The following is a 17,365-nucleotide window of genomic DNA, read 5'->3' as shown; positions in this document are numbered from 1 at the left end:
GAGGAGATAATATTTTTTTCTTTCTGCCATAAGGGTTTATATACCTCTTTTTCACCACAGCATCTATAAATCTGAGTAGTCTTAAGCCCCCTACTGAACAGCATTTCAGCAGGTGTTAACCCTGGCTTCCTGGGTTCAGCTCTTCCATTAAGCAGTGCACAAAAGAGATCTTAATTTTTCAAAGGAACACCTAAGAAAGAGAAAAATTTGAATCTGAACAAGAATCTTCATCTGATCATTACATAGTGGATATGCTGTGTCCAAACAAAAATGTACACCATTACAGGATTTTCTAAAAGAACTACGTTCATTTGGTCCATTATCTGTCATCCCCACATTTGATTTGCCAAGTTTAGCAAATATAGATTACCTGGGATAAGTTATTAGCAGCTGTATTTTCAAAGAACATTGTTTCTGGATACCAGGGATAGTAATCCAAAACAAATACGTTATTTTTTCTGCATATACAGATAAAGCTATGCCAAATTTGAACTGCAATTTAAAATTTCTTTCACTACCATCACAGGCAACATTTGTTTACAAATAGTGGGGTACATTATTATTATGATTACTATTATTATTGTTGTTGTATCATCTTCAGTTATCTGAGGCAAACAGTGCAATTCTAATTTGTCTTGTGGTTTTTTTTCATATGTGAATATCTTTAAAGTACCAAGTTTAGCCATCCTTGTTTGAGATTTTAGGTACAACCTGTTTAGTATCTTTCAATAAAAATGACAACGAATAAGAAATCCTATTTCAGAGTTGTTTTAAAGACTAGGGATGCAGCAAATAAACCAGCTAAAATGACATCTTGTTTAAGGGCATCAGCACTAACATACTCTAAGCTGTCTGAAGTATTTTTAATTACAACACCATACTCTGGTGTCTTCTCTGTCTCAGTTTTATTCAAAGCTCCAGCCTGGAGTCTCTCTCAGATTTACATGTGTCTTGAAAGGGATACAACTGCAACTAGAAGAATAATGTCTGCAACTTATCCGCTAACACTCATTTTACAATTTTTACTTACGGCTTATTGCCAATTTCTGCTATCAGTTGCTGCTGGTTTATATAAAAGCATGATTTTTTTGTATATAGACACTAGATTTTCTAATGCTTGTCCTTTAGTTAAGGCTTTGCTGTCATATGCTAGACATTCCATATGAATGCCAGGCCTCTGTAAAACTACTGCCTTGAGGCTTTGTGTAAAAGGTTTTGCATATGTTTGTTATGGTAAAATCTGAAAAAATGAGCCTTTCATTCTCAACTATGGAGAGATTTCTCAGAGCCTTTCCTGGCATGCCATGGACCTTGTACGTTTTTAGTCACTAAAGCCTCCAGGTTAGTAACCCCAGTGGCCACACCAGATATTAATCTAACAAAATATATAATTCCCGTAAACCTTTGTATGCTTTCTTTTGACAACCAACAGCATAATATTGGAAGGCATCTCTAGCCTGTTTTCTTAAATTAGTTTAAGTGGATTATTTCTGTACTTCTCTGTTTACTACATACTGAGGGAATCATCAAGTCTCTTTAGAGTTTCTTGGAGTTTCTGGATCTTCCTTTCCTTTCCCCATGAGAATACCATCTATGTAAATCAATATTATAAAATACCTTTTTTACCTCTCTTTGAAATACAACTAGCATATAGCATAACTGAAAAAGCCTTACTGGTAAAAGCAATAATAGCTTCCAAATGGTGTGTTAAGATTTGTGGATGTAAACTTTTTCTTTTCCCCTGAAGAAATACACTGGAACTCAGAAGAAGCACCTAATGTATGAAAAATATCTTGCAGCCAAAAATAATCTTTCTTCACACATATGGGAAGGTATTGCCGATTTACACATTTCACTTAGAAGGTAGCCAAAGAGTTCTATATTTCTTTTCCAAAATTTATAAGTCCAAATTTATATTGCAGCCTCTTCAAATGCCTCCATTTAATCTTGCACATTTGAGAGATTCAGAGATATTCATACATATAGGTAAAACAGAACAGCGAGGGTCTAAGACTGTATTTTAACAACTTCTCAGTACCACCAGCTTCTCATTAAAAACATGATCCTCTGTCATCTTAGGGCTTCTGCTCCTTTCCAGTATATTCTTTCACAAAGAAACCTAGTATCTGACATAAAGTGACTATTCTTATTTCCCACAAGTATTATAGATGCTAGTTTTTCACTATTTTGTTTTAATCTTGCATTTGTAGATCACTAACCTCACTGCCTAATTTAAGTTTTACCTGCCTGCATTTACCAACACAAAGTTTTCTTTCCAAATCCCTCCAACAGCTTCAGAGATCATCTTATCTTGGGCACAAATCTATGAGCAATAGTGGATCTGAATTTAAAAGTCAAACTTCTTCACAGCTACCCAGGACACTTTTTTTTTTTTGCTGAGACTTTTCTTTTCCCTGTAAATGCCAAATTAACAAAAGCATCCGAGGGTGGGTACATGAGGGTCAGGAGGGTGTGTGTTGAGAGTGACATCAACTGAGACAATAAAAGGGCGTCTAAGTTACTTAGAAGCTCTATTTTAAAGTTACATTTAAGGGGTCCACTAAACCAATTCAGTAGTCTTTAAATATACTTGACATCAAGAGACAGCCATCTGCCGACATACCCAAAGCAGAAATCTGTTTAAGGTACTATCTGGTGAGTATGCTCTATTTTATTTCCAAGTTCTCTAGAAGATTTATCTAGAAAAACTTATCATTGATTCTTTATTAATTTTTACATTAGTTTATTTTCAGACTATCTTAAAAATAAAGTGAATATTAGTAAGATCAAACTGTTCTATTATCTGGACCAAATCTGTGAAATCAAAAAATCTGAGGCAGTGAATTAGAAATATCTTCAAGTGAATCTAATTCCTGAATTTATAATACTGGTTTAGATGGACTGCTAGGACCACATTCTTACTGTCACATAAGATACCATGTAACAAATGCTTTTCAAACCTAGAGTAAAGCTGCAGAAAACATTGCAAAAAGGGCATTGTGAAGTTTTATGTGCCTTAAGATTCAGTTACTCTGTATCAAATTTCTTAAGCTATAACAAAAAGATGCCTTTTCTGGATGCCAATACTGAAAATCCAAACTGGAAACTGCTATTTGGACGGTGTCATTTCTGCCTGTTGTAGCATCATCAGGAATAAATATTTTTCAAATATATCCCAAGCAGCAGTTTTGCTGATGATGCACAAAGCAAAGTGCAATTCATATTGGCAATGCAGGATTATCACTGAAAAAAATGAGGGGCTCAGTTCTGATTTCTCTATGTAATTCAATAGGGAATGACATAACTCAGTAGAGTTATGCCTCTATGCAAAATTGTCAAGAAAAGTGTCAGCCTCTTCATTCTAAAGAATATGCAACAGAAATATGTAAAAGCACAAAAATTTTCACTTGCATAGCCATATACAAGTATTTCGACATACTTGGAGCATCTAAAGTAGAAATGTTTTTTAAAATAATAGTAATACTAGCAGTAGTATTGGAAGAACATGGTGCTATTCAGCAATTATCCAAGAGATGGGTACCAATATGATGATGGTGCAGAGCAACTAAGGCTGCCCAAAATTCTCAGATTGGCTATGAAGTAACAGGAAGTTGTTCACAAAATCAGTATTAGAAATAAATCCTTCATTTAGTGCCTTGTTCTATCCCATTTCACATCCAAAAAAATATTTTTCAAAATCACTTCTCTGATGTCTTTCTTCAACTTTTTTTCTAAACTAAGTTTCTTTGGAGTTAACAGAAATTGCTTGAAATACAGTTTTATACATGTATTCATTTCTATTTTTGTAGACAAAATGACTTCTATAAAAAATCTGGCCAGGACTGCAATCATTTTATATGCCATATGCTTTTTTATGAAGTCTGATGGAAGACCAATGATGTAAGTACATTATTATACATTCACAAAGTCTGGAGGATGACTGTAGCCATTATTGAGAACATGGCTGGTTGGTCTGTGTATATTTGGTGTGTATGTGAGTCCTTCTGTCCCCACTTTTGAACTTTTTGTCCAAGCTGGCCAAATTCTGTCCTCTTGGTACGGCTGTAGAGATCTCAGACACTCTGAGTTCTTAAACATTTTTTGAAAATAGAGAGCTGAGCAGAGGGAGAAAAATCACGTAAGTGCTGTCTTAAGAATATCATTGGGTAAGCTGCATGTCTTATTAGATGCTTGGGGGGTCCACACAGGAGAGCATCATTTTTACTGTGCGAGAATCTAGCTGGAACTTGCCCTTAGACACTGACATAAATCAGTGCTGGTACACAAGTCAACAGGAAAGCATGCGTCCTGAGGTCTGCTGTTCACAAAAAACCTACAGCTGAATAAATGCCACAGTTTTATTAATTAGTTACCTATTTTTATATATGACCTAGGCTCATCTATCTACAACAACTAAAATAAATAATAAATATATAGTCAATGTCACAAAACTGGACTGCTTCCCAATTTTTATGCCATCTCACTATCTGTTACAAATAGCAAATCACCATCCACCCTCCTTCTCTTCTCCAGATGTCATTCTATCACTTACAAAGAAAGGCAGGTTCTACAGCTCTGTATTGCGATACCTCACAGAAGTTCCCAAACCTGGGTTTTTGAGTGAAGATCTAGAATTCAAGAAGGGCCAGTATGAGCCTCTTTCTTTGCTTTTCTTTCAAGCAGGAAAAGATCAGTGAGTGAGATGCAGTTAATGCATAATCTTGGAGAGCATCGACATGCCGTGGAGAGACAGGACTGGCTTCAGATGAAGCTGCAGGACGTGCACAGTGCCCTTGAGGATGCCAGGACCCAGAGGCCTCGGAACAAGGATGATATTGTCATGGGTGAGATAAGAGGTCGCAGGCTGCTCCCTGAGCACTTGCGGGCAGCACTGCAGAAGAAATCCATCGATCTGGACAAAGCTTACATGGATGTAATCTTTAAAACAAAGCCATAATGAAAAAAGCCAGAGCATTATGTCTAAGTAAGCACGTGTCTGTAGATCATTGATCAAGTAGGGCATTTTATTATTATTTATTCGAACTGCAATAAGGATAAAAGGCTCCACTCAAGATTGTAACTCCATTGAGCTAGACATTTCACAAACAAATAATAAAATATATTTACAGCCCACCATTGCTGCTAATTTTGAGGGATCTTTTAAATGGCTAATGTACCTTATAAAATTCCAGCATAAAAAGAAAAAAAAAAAGGAAACAAACCAGTAAGAAAGTTGAAAAATCATTTAAGACAAGCTTTACTCTAATTTGTATGTAATCACTAGGCCTACTTGTTCTTTTAACTAACAATGAATAAATGCAGTAGAATCTGTCTCCAGAATAGAGCACCAATTTGCCTTGACTTAAGTTTTGATTAACTTTGTACTAATGAATAGATGTAAATTTAAATCCACATTTATTTTCAGAGGAAGGCCTAAAATCAGATGAACATTAATTACATAGCAAAAGCTGCATGATAATAATTTAGGATTAAAGAGTGCAAACACAAAACATGGAAGTAGGAAGGCAAAGCTTAAGATTAAAGTACAATGGGATAAAATTAAAACAAATTCTGTTTGGAAAAGAAGAATGAAATTTTGCAAAATACTAAAATGAAGGGAAGGTTTGGTTACCTTTCCCTCCTCCAAAAGATGACAACCTATAATTAAATGCAGAAACAGTGGGAGCAGAGATGGTAGCCTGTATCTAAGCATGGCCCTAACTATAAAACTGGGAAATTATTCTATACCAGACAATTACAACAAAAATCTTGCAATATCTATTTTCTGTCCCTCATTCTCCCTGTAAAGTATCTATCTCTGAATTTCTGTATGTTGTGTTAGGCCTCATATGAGTAAGTATTTTTGTTTGTGAGACCAGAGGCTCTCATAAATAAAATTACTCATTTTCACATGCAATTTTTTGTAGGATTGGGATCTCAGTTTGCCAGATCCCCAAAATGAGAACCATTAACATGCAGAAATCAACACCTGTGAGAGGAACTATTAGCTGTAATACATTTAAACTCTAAGCAGGGTTCAAAATAATCAAACATAAATATGAATGGGAAAATTTTGATGATAACAATTAAAAAAACACCAGCAAATAGGATATTATATTGAGTGACATGTACAGATATGTGCTTAGGACTCCTAATCACTTCTGACTAATAAGAAAGCTTTTAGAGTAAGAGTAATGGTGGCTGTCTCCAAATTTGCCTGTTCCCACATCACTTCTTATTTGTTTGTTTGATGTCTAGCATGCCTTGGGGAACCTAGAGAAAAACTCATAAATCATTACAAATATAAACGCAATCTGCTGCAGGTTAGGAAGGTACTTGCAACTAGTTAACTGTATTTCATAATCTTGGCTATGCTTTTCCTAATGTAAAGGCCCTGATGCTGCAAGCAGATGGTGTGCGCCTGGGCACATCAGCGCACCCCACACACAGGCAAGGATTCCATGCCACTTGTCTGTTATTGAGGCCTTAAAGTGCACTTTCTATTTATTCTTTTATCAGACATCTGTGCTAACTTAAAGAAATAAAACTGCATTTTTGTACCTATGTCTCGCTTATGTATTGCCAAATAAAGTGGACCAAAAGCTCTTGGACATTATTTTAAAGCATACTAACTGACTGACCTGTCACTATTTTGATATAATCTAGTATTTGGAGCAAGATCATTAAGACATTTCATTTTATCACAGGAATATCAACACAAAAATACAGATGAAAGCAATTTTTTATTTTTCCTTTTGTATTTCCTGCACACAAAACCATATTGATAGTTAAACAATAATTGTTTACCTAGCACAAACCTTTTTATTTGCCCTTACAATAATGACACACATGCAGAAACTGTAAAATCTTCAGGCGCTAAATTCATTAACTGTTTCCTTTTGATTTAAATGAAGAATTCCATTATCTATACAACTTCTTCCTAATCTTAAGCTACCCAGTAGATGAAAGTTGCTTACAAAAATATTTAAACTTTCTGTACAATTAAAAAAATATTTATTGCTTACAAAGGCCCTCAGGGTCAGAGACAGACAATGTATCACAGACAATGTACCATTGAGCTAGAAATATGGCCACAGACAAACTATGGTCAGCACTATCTCATTTATAGCTAAAGTCATGGTTGCTTTCTCACATACACTATGACCGTTCAGAAGAACTAAAGACAGGACAGTGGCAGATGAAGTAGTGCCAGGTAATGCCCATTAGAAAAAAAAAAGAAAACAAGATGTAATTTGAATGAAATTACTGATGGTAGCTATCTAGAAAACAGATTTGTTACGACTTTTCAGCTTAAGCCTCCGATCAGTGTAGCAGTGATCAAAACAGGAATATATTCAGAGCAGGGCAGAGGACATTAACAAAAATATTTTAATACCATGATATATTGCAAAGATTTATCTTCACCTGGACTAACACATGCAATTCTGGTCATCTCTCTTTCACTGATTAAGGAGACCAGAAAGAGGCTGGTAAAAAATAATAGGACCACTGAAACACTTATATATGACAACAAATGGTAACAACAGCAGTCATAAAAGAAATAAATAAAAAGAGGCATGATAAAGAAATTAAGAATCAACAGTATGGACAGATAAATGGTATTGCCTACCCATCTTTCTAAGAAAACAAGGAAACAGAGGCAAAGAAACGAGCTTGCACATGACTTAATATGGATCTTTTAGCTAGTATGAACAAAAATCTCATCTCCAACCAATGTCACTGGAGGAGACAGTGGTGTGCCCCTCAGCTATGCTCAAGTTCTATTCCCACACATGCGCTGGAACGTGCCTTAAGCCTATGCCAGTGTTGTACTTGCACGTAAACAACGTAAATACTAAGTGAGCCTGCACTTCACAACAGACTCAGACATGCATGTGGCTTCCAGAGGCGACTTCTTATGTCCCCTGTTATAGTGAGACAAGGTTAGAAAAGTATCAGCTCTGCATCCCGTCACATCCATGGGATCAGCCCTCCAAAGATGAGGTGTCTCTAGAAGGCCTCTTTCCTCCTTGAAGAATGTGCTTTCTATGCACATACTTCCTTTTAAGGCAGAAAACTTTGTTTCCTGGTCTGATGGGTTTTTTTTGCTAAGACCTGTGTCCTTTAAGACCTATCCTGTGTAGATGGATATCTATTGTATACATCTATTTTTTATAAAATTCTCAGTGAAAAGAAATACAGTCCTGTTTCTCACTCATGACTCACCATTGAAACAAGCAAACAAATATCAATATCCATCTTCAAAATCACAAGAACTCTAATAAAAGCTAGACAAATTGTAAACCACCTACTGCTGGTGGTTTAACTGCTAGTGTTTCAGCTTTCTTAACTGCTTCTAACTTTGGCTCCTGTAAACTCCACTCTTTAATATTGCTCAGCTCACTGTTTACCATCACGTAACATCTGACTCCTCACCTAAGTAGCACATTCTAACAGCTTTTGTGCAGGCTGCTTGGCCATCATTGTTCTGCTAGTGGATTTCTAGAACTGTGTGGTTTATCTCTGTGGTTACTGTTAAAGGATGGAAAAGAGAATTCGTTTAACAGATTCATGTTTTGCTGTATATTGTTGCAAAGCTTATGTCTTTCATGGGGCCTTTCAATATAGCAAAGATGCAAATTCTTGCTCTCTTGCCCCCTCTTTCCCTCCTCTCCCCAGTGAGCATAAGGTGGACAACTTGTCTAATATTCTCTGCCTGAAGCAGTCAGATCTACTAATGCATCAGGCAAGTCCAGACATGTACACTCACTAAATCTTCAGATTAACACTGAGGTGTCCCTGAAAGAGGAGGACTCTGTAAGATAGATAAAAGGCATATGAAAGACATTGGCTGTAGAGTTCCAGTCTCTGGAATTTGTGAGAAACATTTGTCAGCTTCCTCCACTGGAGGTTAAATCAGAACCCCTGCTCAAGGTGAATATACTCACATATAGAAATATAGGTTCATGTTCCCGTCTATCTGCATGTTTTCCCTGGGAGTTCTACTCCAACAGTGGCTTAGAATAGGATTTTATAAGATGCTGAGAAGACCTCATACATGGCAGTTGATCTTCACAGTGGTGTAGCCCCAAAATATCCCCTGTGCAACAAGACTGGTTTCCCATGGTGCACAAAGGAGAACAGATAAGCATGCAAAAGTTTGTGCAGAGATTTGCTCCTTCCCCTCCTCTTCCCAGACTCTCCACTTATTCCAATTTACTTCAATATACTTCTTGTTTAGTCTTCTACAGTCCTTTCACCTGATATGGGAGTTAACATCTGCCTGTATTTAATAATGATGCTATAGAAATAATAGAAATCACAGAATGTCTGAAGTTGGAAGGGACCCACAAGGAGCACCAAGTCCAACTCTGTCCCCGCACATGACAACCCCACAGTTCACACCGTGTGTCTGAGGGTGTTGTCCAGTCTCTTCTTGAACACTGTCAGGCTTGGGGCTGTGACACCTCCCTGGGGAGCCTGTTCCAGTGCTCCACCACCCTCTGGGTGAAGAACCTTTTCCTAATGTCCAACCTAAACCTCCCCTGGCACATCTTCCTGCCATTCCATCAGGTTCTGTTGTCAGTTGCCTTAAAGAAGAGAACGGCAACCAAGAAAATATCTTAGAAAAGAGGCAAATGCTGTCTTCAGATTTGAGTTGTGACTTAGTATCATTTTATTCTTTCCCCATGAGGAGTGCAAAGGGCTTGAGTGCCATCCTCACAACCGCCACACTTCAGTGCACTGAACTTGCCAATAATGTGGGACATGATAGTTTTGTGGAGGTATAAGCCACATTCACCAATTATATTCCTATATAGATTTCAGATTACACAGACTCTATATACCTTATAGAGCAGTACACACCTAAATTTATATATCTAATTTAAATCAGGAATCAGTTTTATGATGAAGGTTGAGATAGCAAAGATGTCAGCTCGTCTTGCTAAACCGTATGATACCCTTCTTTGGCTTTTTCCTCTGTGCCGGGCAGGGACACCCGGACAACAGGGCCAGGTCTGGGTGCTGGGGACGTGCTGCCGTGTGCAGCCGGTAACGGCTGTTCCTCAGAACACCTGTGTGTGAACACTGACAGGGCTCCAGCGCACAGGCCCAGTCACCACCAGGCGCTGTAGCTCCGTATGGGACAGCTCGCCTCATCTTTCCCCCGTTACCTTCCCGCCGGCGGGCGGCGCTCGCTCTCCAGCACCGCCTCTCAGGCCCTCAGACCGGCAGGCTCCACCGTCGGCGCAGGCTCCGCCCGTTTGCCCGCACAGCCCGCGGCGGCTCCCTGCGGGACAGCGCTGGGCCCCGCGGCGGCCACACCCAGCAACCGCCGGCCCGCCCCTGGCAACGGCATCGCCTCGCGCCCCGCCTCGCTCCGCCCCCCTGCCCCGCAAGTCTCGTGAGATCTCGGCGCCGCCGCCTTTTCCTCCCCTGCGCGCGGGGCGGCTCTCGCGAGAGGCGGTTTGCCGGGCCCGGGCGCAGCGGCGGCGGTGGCGGCGGGACACGGGAGCTCGGCCGCGGCGCCGCGCGGGTAAGTGGCAGTGGGGCCGGAGGGCCGGCTGAGGGTCGGAGGGCCGGGCACTGTCGGGTTGCGGGCGACGCCGCTCCGCGGAGGCTCCGTGCGGGGGCTGCCGGGCCGCTCCCCCGCCGCCAGGGCCGTTGCGGCGTGCGGGCGGGCGGCGGCGTTCCCTGGCCCGGCTATTGAGCTGCCCCCCTCAGGGCTTGCGGGAGGCCGGCCCGTCCGCGGCTCTACCCGGCTGCCGGCCCAGGCGAGCGGCGGCGGCCTCTGCCCCCGTGAGGGTCCGTGAGGGAGCGCTGGAGGCGGCTTCCTGAGGCACATCTGCCCGCGGGCCTTGCCCGGTGTCCCTGTCGCCTGAGAAGCTGAAGCTTTGACACTTTAAAAGCGTGGTTAGAGCACGCCTCCTCACGTCGGTGTGCCTTGGTAACTCTGTTACGTGCGGTGCAAGAGTAGGCTGAATGCTACTTCAATTACTCGTTTTAACCGTGTAATGTCTATGGGTAAAGCTTGCAACTGCTGCGAGGGCTGCTTTGGAAATGTTGTTGCTCGGGACTGCCTGACAGCTGTCAGAGAATGCCTGAGCAGACAGGTTTGGCATAATCCCCGAGCATTGATTTACCTACACAAATGATTTCATAATGAGTGAAATATCTTTATAAAAACTTCTTTTTTCCTCATAACCATATTTTATTTGCAGAAAATATCAATTCCTTGTATGGTAAATCTGCCATAGTACAATTATGCATTTCAGTTGCCTATCATTGCCTTTTTTTTCTTTAAATTTACTTCTACTTCTGGCTGTTGCTTCTGCATGTTTCTTCTCTGATCCCACCACACATACCACTTTAGAACTTTTTTCTTTCAGAATTTGGATCCAGCTCCATCACAGACCTTTTCCAGGTTTTTCTCTGTCACTTGTCCGGCTTCTTTGTCCAAAGCAGTGGTTGAGCATTGCATCTTTTTGTTCTTTATTGTTGGCTACCTCTTACAGATTGAAGTACATGATTAAAACCTGTCTTCTTGGTAGCCTTTCAACTGTCATCTTCTGTTCTTGTTATTTTTGTTTGCCTTTTTTTCTTCATGAATCATTTTCAGTGATTCATTTAAAGAGTACTTATCTCAGCTGTTGCTTCAGCTTTGGTGATCCTTTCCCTGGAAGACCCTGTCTTTCACTCTTCAGTTTGCTATTGAATTAGATGATCCAGAAATACCATTAAATTATCAACTTCACACTATTCACAGTTCATAACCTGATAGTTCACACTTGTTTTCTTTTGTCTGAACTGAAAATCTGTCTCTACATCATCTTGTGTAGGTTACTTTGAATTCATACAGCTTGAACACAAGTATGGTCAAAAGGAACTGGCTAATTTTGGGATTTTTTTTCTTTTTTTTTTTTTTTTAAGTTAAGGAAGACTGTCTTAACTGTATTTGTTTTGCAGGTCTGTCAGTGTGGATTTGTCTTTGACTAGGTCTCTTTCTTGCAAAACATCACAGATTTTTTTATTTCTAGTAAGACACATACATCTCCTGCCAAATGCCGTTGCATGTTACCTCTCTATTTGTCCCATTTCTGTTTCAAACTCAGTATAGTTTATTACATCCTGCCTGTGGTCATCATTGCTGTCTACTGATGATGCTGTTTGGGACTGTTCTTACGAGTTTCTTTCAGCCTGTGTTTGTATGTGTGCTTTTGCCCAGTGTGTTAATGCCAGGAAAACTGGGGGTTAAGAAAGAAAAGTTAAAGCAACTCTTGTACCACACATTCAATTCCTTCTTGGAGCCCCATTTTCCTTTTAGTATTTATTGCATTTGAAAATGGTAAACAGTTGATGTGGTGTGTATGTCACTGCTTATTAAATTACTCACAAATGTCATTGCATTTGGTCTTTCTGTTGCTTTGTTATAAACTCTGTGCTTTTGTAGATTTGCGATTGAGTCTGTTTTGTCCTGTATGCACACGCAAAAATCAAAATCTTGTGCTAGTTTCTTTCAGCACAGCTTTCCTACAGCAGTGTTGCTTCAATCTTGACCTGGTGCTGTTACTTGTCAGTAAAAATGTGTATCTCTTGAAAATATGTATAAAATCAAAAGCTATTTTATAATTGATTTAAAATGTGAGAAGTTATTTGGGATTTTCTTGTTGTTACTGCTGAGTACAACCATGAGTATGGACCTTGCTTATTTCTTCAATAAATCTCCCTGATACTGTTTCATGCTATTTATCTTGTCACTGATGGTGATTGTTATGAAGCCATACATCTGTGTACTTTCCATTTTATGTTGGTGGGCCACACAGGATGGGGCTGGTAATGACTACAAGAAGTTAGGTTCTGTTCCTTTCTTCCTGCAGTGATAACCACAATTCTGCTTTTGTGAGAGAAGTTGCTCAATGCACTGAGCTGCTCACAGATAGACCTGGGCTTATTTCACACAATGAATCTGAATACACTAGGCAAGTTCGGAATCACCTGCCTCCTGCTTTTTAGGCTTCTGGTATTGGATAGGTGTTTTACTGTCATATTCCTTTTAGGAATTGTAAAGTTAAAGCTTGCAAGATAGTCACTGGATCTCTGTTGCTCATGGTGCTATAGAAATAGGAATATCATCAGCTTCATGTGACTTGACTGCTCAATTTTAATTTTCTTTCTTACTCATTAAGAGAAGCTTCAGTCCTGACCTACTGTGTTAATGTTAAGACTGTATTGCAAAAGATGTTTCTTAGCTATGCTTTAATCAGCTTCTGTTTGATAACAGTTCAATGACAATAATTTATAAAATTACTTTATGTGGCTGACTAGTGGCTGGTGTTTGCACTAGTTTGCAAGAAACTCACTTGGCAGGTATGGATTTCCATGATATGTGGTGTTTGCATTGTGAGCATGTGTACTTTGAACTCTATTTCCTAATTAGGATGTAATGTTACTGTGCTTGCATTCCCAGTAATTCTTACTTCTAAGTTAGTTTTTGTTGTTGCTGCTTTTGTGCTTTGACTAGAGGCAGCAAACAGCAGACTGTCATCCCTTACAGAAAGCCTAAATAATCTGAATCTTCCAGTTTCTCTGGCACAACTAATGCCAGGATTTGTCCCAGCTGGTTACTTGCCTGTTGGATCTTTCTGATTATCCTGGTTCACCTTTACAGTGTATTTCACTGATGAAGCAGGTTAGGGCCAATGAGCTTCTGGAACCTGTCCTGCTTTAGGAAAAGCTTCTGACCAAGGCTTAAAGCTGACTAGCTGCCTGAAGTGTCATGTATTAGTTATCTGCATGTTGTCTTCTGTACTGGCAGCGGGTCCAATCAGTTCTTTGTTCCACCTGATGAGCTGGTGTTCAGAAGATGACGTCTTGTGCCTCTACCTCAAAACTTCAGGCGATTTTAATAATATTTTTAGTAAGACTCAAGAGCTTTTCAGCCTTACAGGTATTCTCAATAAATATAGCATGACTGGCTGGCTTGAAACGTATTGGTATTGATTGAGATTGGCTGTATTTCTTTCCTGAAGGATTTCCAAAGAACACTTTTTTCCTCACCTGCAATACCTTGAAGAGCGCAAGTCCTGCATCTCTCAAAAGTGTGTGTCCACTTCTGTCCTGCATCTAATGTTGTCTAAATCTTGTTTAATCTGCTGTGCATCTTTTGTGCATTACATTTTGTCACGGCACAGAACTGAATAAGCTTTAAATATTATTTAACATAATTTGTTCTACAGGTATCACAAGTTAGTGTGTGATGCATCTTTTCATGAGCTCTTCAAGTAGTGTAAACACGCTAATTGCTGTATTTTGCAATGCCTGGGGTGGCTCTATCACAGAGTATTGGCTTCCCAAATCCACTGGGTGTCTGTCTTTACAATTCCCCTGTATTTCAGTAGCCTACAACTTTCATAAATTAGCAATGATTCTGGCGTCGCGCTGATGTTAGCAAATCCGAAGTGTTCTAGGTGTCTGTGTTGAAAGCTTTGAAAATTAAAGTCTGCTTCCTGATTTTTCTATTTTACATGGTTATTCCCTGTGCTAATTCTCTAGAACATTTGCTTTCTACAGAGGAGTGAGAAGTCATTCTTTACACCTGGGGAAGTGCTTATTAGCAAATTAGAATGGCAGTCAGTTTGGCCAGTATGACAGTGGTTTATGATCTACAAAGGATATTTCGATTTGTTGGGTTTTTTTGTTCTGTTTTTTGGGGGGTTTTTGTGTGTGTGGGTTTTTTGTTTGTTTTTTGGGGGGTTTTTTGTTTGTTTGTTTTGTTTTTTTAATTTCATGTGCTGCCAGTGACTTTTTGCCCTTACTAACATTTCTGGTGCAGTTCCTTGATTTCACAGGAGACACTGAATAGTATTCAGGGATGTGTACTCTTATATTCTTTTTGTTTTATGTGCAAGGCCAGGAAGTTCCATGAAAAATGCTCTCTTTATTGCCAACAGTGTGAGTCCATGCCAAAACAAAATAAATAGAAACATTTGAACCACAGTTCTATTGCAGAAAAAAAGTGGATTCACAGAAGTGTTTAGAAATTAATCAGAAGTACTAGTTAGTTACTTTACAGCATTTATACAGCATTTGCTAATTGGAAATTTATATTCTCGATAGAGGAAAGTGTCAAAAATATTATTTATTATCTTACAGATGTGTTAAAACCTGCAATGAAATTAATTAGTACATTTTTTTTTTTATAATCAGTGCAAAAGTGCTATCAACAATGGTCAAGAAGGAAAAAAACATGGCTGTGTTACAGCCAGTTGTTTCTTAGGGAAGTGTTACTGGGCAGAGGATGGAGGGCAGACTGTTTCTGGTTCGCAAGTTCTTGGAACTGGATTAGACGTTTCACAAGATGTGGCTTTGGATACTTTGATAATTCTGCTCAGGTTCAGAGCCGTGTGCCCATCTGGTGCCTCCTCAGTGAAACTGCTGGGGTTCCTCAATGCTATAGGGATACTGTTGTTCATGAGAAGCAGTCCCATTTGTTTGTGTCTGTCCTTCTGTGTCTGTCATCCACTGTTTGTGATGGCTTAAGCCTGTAGCTGCAGAGGAACTGATCTTAACTTAAACCAATATTTTCTTTGATGTGTGTGTGAACCTATATGCTCCTGTTGAATCTGTCACGTTAAATGACAGACAGGGAGAAGGCAGAAATCATGAGACAATGTAAGAAAGTGATTTTAAATTGTCTTTTCAGCTGCCATTCTTGTAAAAACAGCTGCTCTTACACGTTTTTCTAATGCAGAAGCTAAATTCAAATACTGATGTCCTGCTTCAATGGAAAGAATAAGAACTAGCTTCTGGATGACAACCTGTTTCTGATAAGGCACCTGCTTTAGTCCTTACCTGAGAGAATGAAGTGTTTATAAGTCTGTTAGATGGCTTTAAAGGGAACAGAGAATTTATGGAAACGAACAAAAGCTTGAGAAGAAACATGTGGTGCTAAATGAACCTGTCACTGTGGTGTTTCAGCTAATAAGGGAGGTCAAGCGGGAGCCTGCGGTGATCAGTAGCTGGGAGCAATTGCAGAATGGGAGCTGTGATGTTGCCCTGTGAGGTTGCTGGTCTTGGCTTTTTGTTCTAAACCATGTTGTTGCTATGAGTAGTAAGACTCGCTGAGTATCTTGCTGGAGTGACTCAATCTAATGAATACAATTTGTTTCAATTCAGGATAAAAGACGTCTTTGTTTTTGTATGGCTTGTGTCTGAAAATACTATGTCATATTACACCTAAGTTCTGCATGCTGCTGAAGTAACTCACAACTGGATTTATAAACCCCTTCTCTCCTTAGTAATAATTTTCTGTTCTGAAATAAGTTGTAGGTTTCTCCTTGTTAACCATCTAAACATGCCTGATAAAAATGTGTAAATCCTATAACCTTCTATGTTGTGTAGTATCATCACACATTGTATGTGCTTTTATAACCTGAATTTCCAGGTGATACACGATGAAATGCTTATTGGAACTTTTTGCTCTTTTTTTTCCTTTTTTTTTTCATGAGACAGTCGAGTATTTCCTGTAATTTTAAAGAAAATGTTTTGTTTTGTTTTCCTTTCCTGACTCTGTATGGACATTTAACCATACGAGTCTTCCAATCAAAGTATGCTTAATTATATAAAAACACAACAGGAAAAAACCCCAGTGCTGTGGTGGAGATTGTATAGTTGTTTTAAAATCTGTTTCCTTTGTATGAACTGAACAAGAAAGAAAAACTGATTCACAACTAATGTTTTTAAGAAGCTTGTTCTCTACTGTTCCCCTGTCATAAAAATTTTTTGTGTCTAAATTTAGCTAAGAGAGTCTAAATTTATCTATTTTCCATGACTAGAGGGACTTTTTATTTGAGAAGTCTCAATTCCTTTGGGACTCACTTCCAAAAAGGATAAGTTTCGTCAGATGTAATGGAAACATAATAAAGGGGGGAGGATATGATTTTTCTAAAATATTTAGCTTAAAAATTTGGAGCAACATAGTAGACTTATCTTTCCATTACTTAGTAGGCTTATCTATCTGTAATTCAATTTTTTTCCAGATGCTGTAAAATCATCAGCTGTTCACTTTTTATTTTTGTAACCAGGTCATTCTGAACTGTACAACTCTCTTGACACAAGTGTCAATTATAAGTATGACTTGAATTCCAGTGGTTTTAAAGTTTGCTGTCTTTATTGACAGTCACAAGGTTATTTTATGTATGAGTGAATTTTAGTGGAAGTTGAACATAAAATCAGATCCCAGTCAAGGAGGGGTAGGTTTCTAATGTATATTTTTCTGTTAAATTTTTGTGAATTTTCTGCAAAATTCGGTGAAATTGGACTACATTGAGTGTTTCTAAGGATTGATGTTGATTCCATTTTGGAG

General features: G+C 39.0%; 2 protein-coding genes across 4 annotated transcripts in view; both read left to right on the top strand.

Annotated features, from left to right (window-relative positions):
• Positions 1-3,814: 3,814 nt before the first annotated feature.
• On the top strand, positions 3,815-5,405 carry PTH (parathyroid hormone; the record flags this gene model as incomplete). Its single annotated transcript, XM_080345534.1, has 2 exons — positions 3,815-3,900; positions 4,684-5,405. The coding sequence occupies 2 exons, from the start codon at positions 3,815-3,817 to the stop codon at positions 4,955-4,957; spliced, it is 360 nt and encodes a 119-aa protein (XP_080201660.1). The 3' UTR covers positions 4,958-5,405.
• A 5,082-nt stretch (positions 5,406-10,487) lies between these two features.
• BTBD10 (BTB domain containing 10) overlaps positions 10,488-17,365 on the top strand; it is a 29,879-nt gene continuing 23,001 nt past the window's right edge. For 2 of the 3 annotated variants that reach the window (XM_080345217.1, XM_080345219.1), the window contains exon 1: positions 10,488-10,537. The gene's annotated coding sequence lies outside the window, so the exon portion shown is untranslated. The remainder of the gene's footprint in view (positions 10,538-17,365) is intronic. The other variant, XM_080345218.1, reaches the window with a different exon arrangement.

The sequence above is a fragment of the Nesoenas mayeri genome, assembly GCF_963082525.1.
Source record: "Nesoenas mayeri genome assembly, chromosome: 5".
Classification (NCBI taxonomy): domain Eukaryota; kingdom Metazoa; phylum Chordata; class Aves; order Columbiformes; family Columbidae; genus Nesoenas; species Nesoenas mayeri.
The sequence above is the reverse complement of the archived record's forward strand: the minus strand, read 5'-3'. Positions and strand labels throughout refer to the sequence as shown.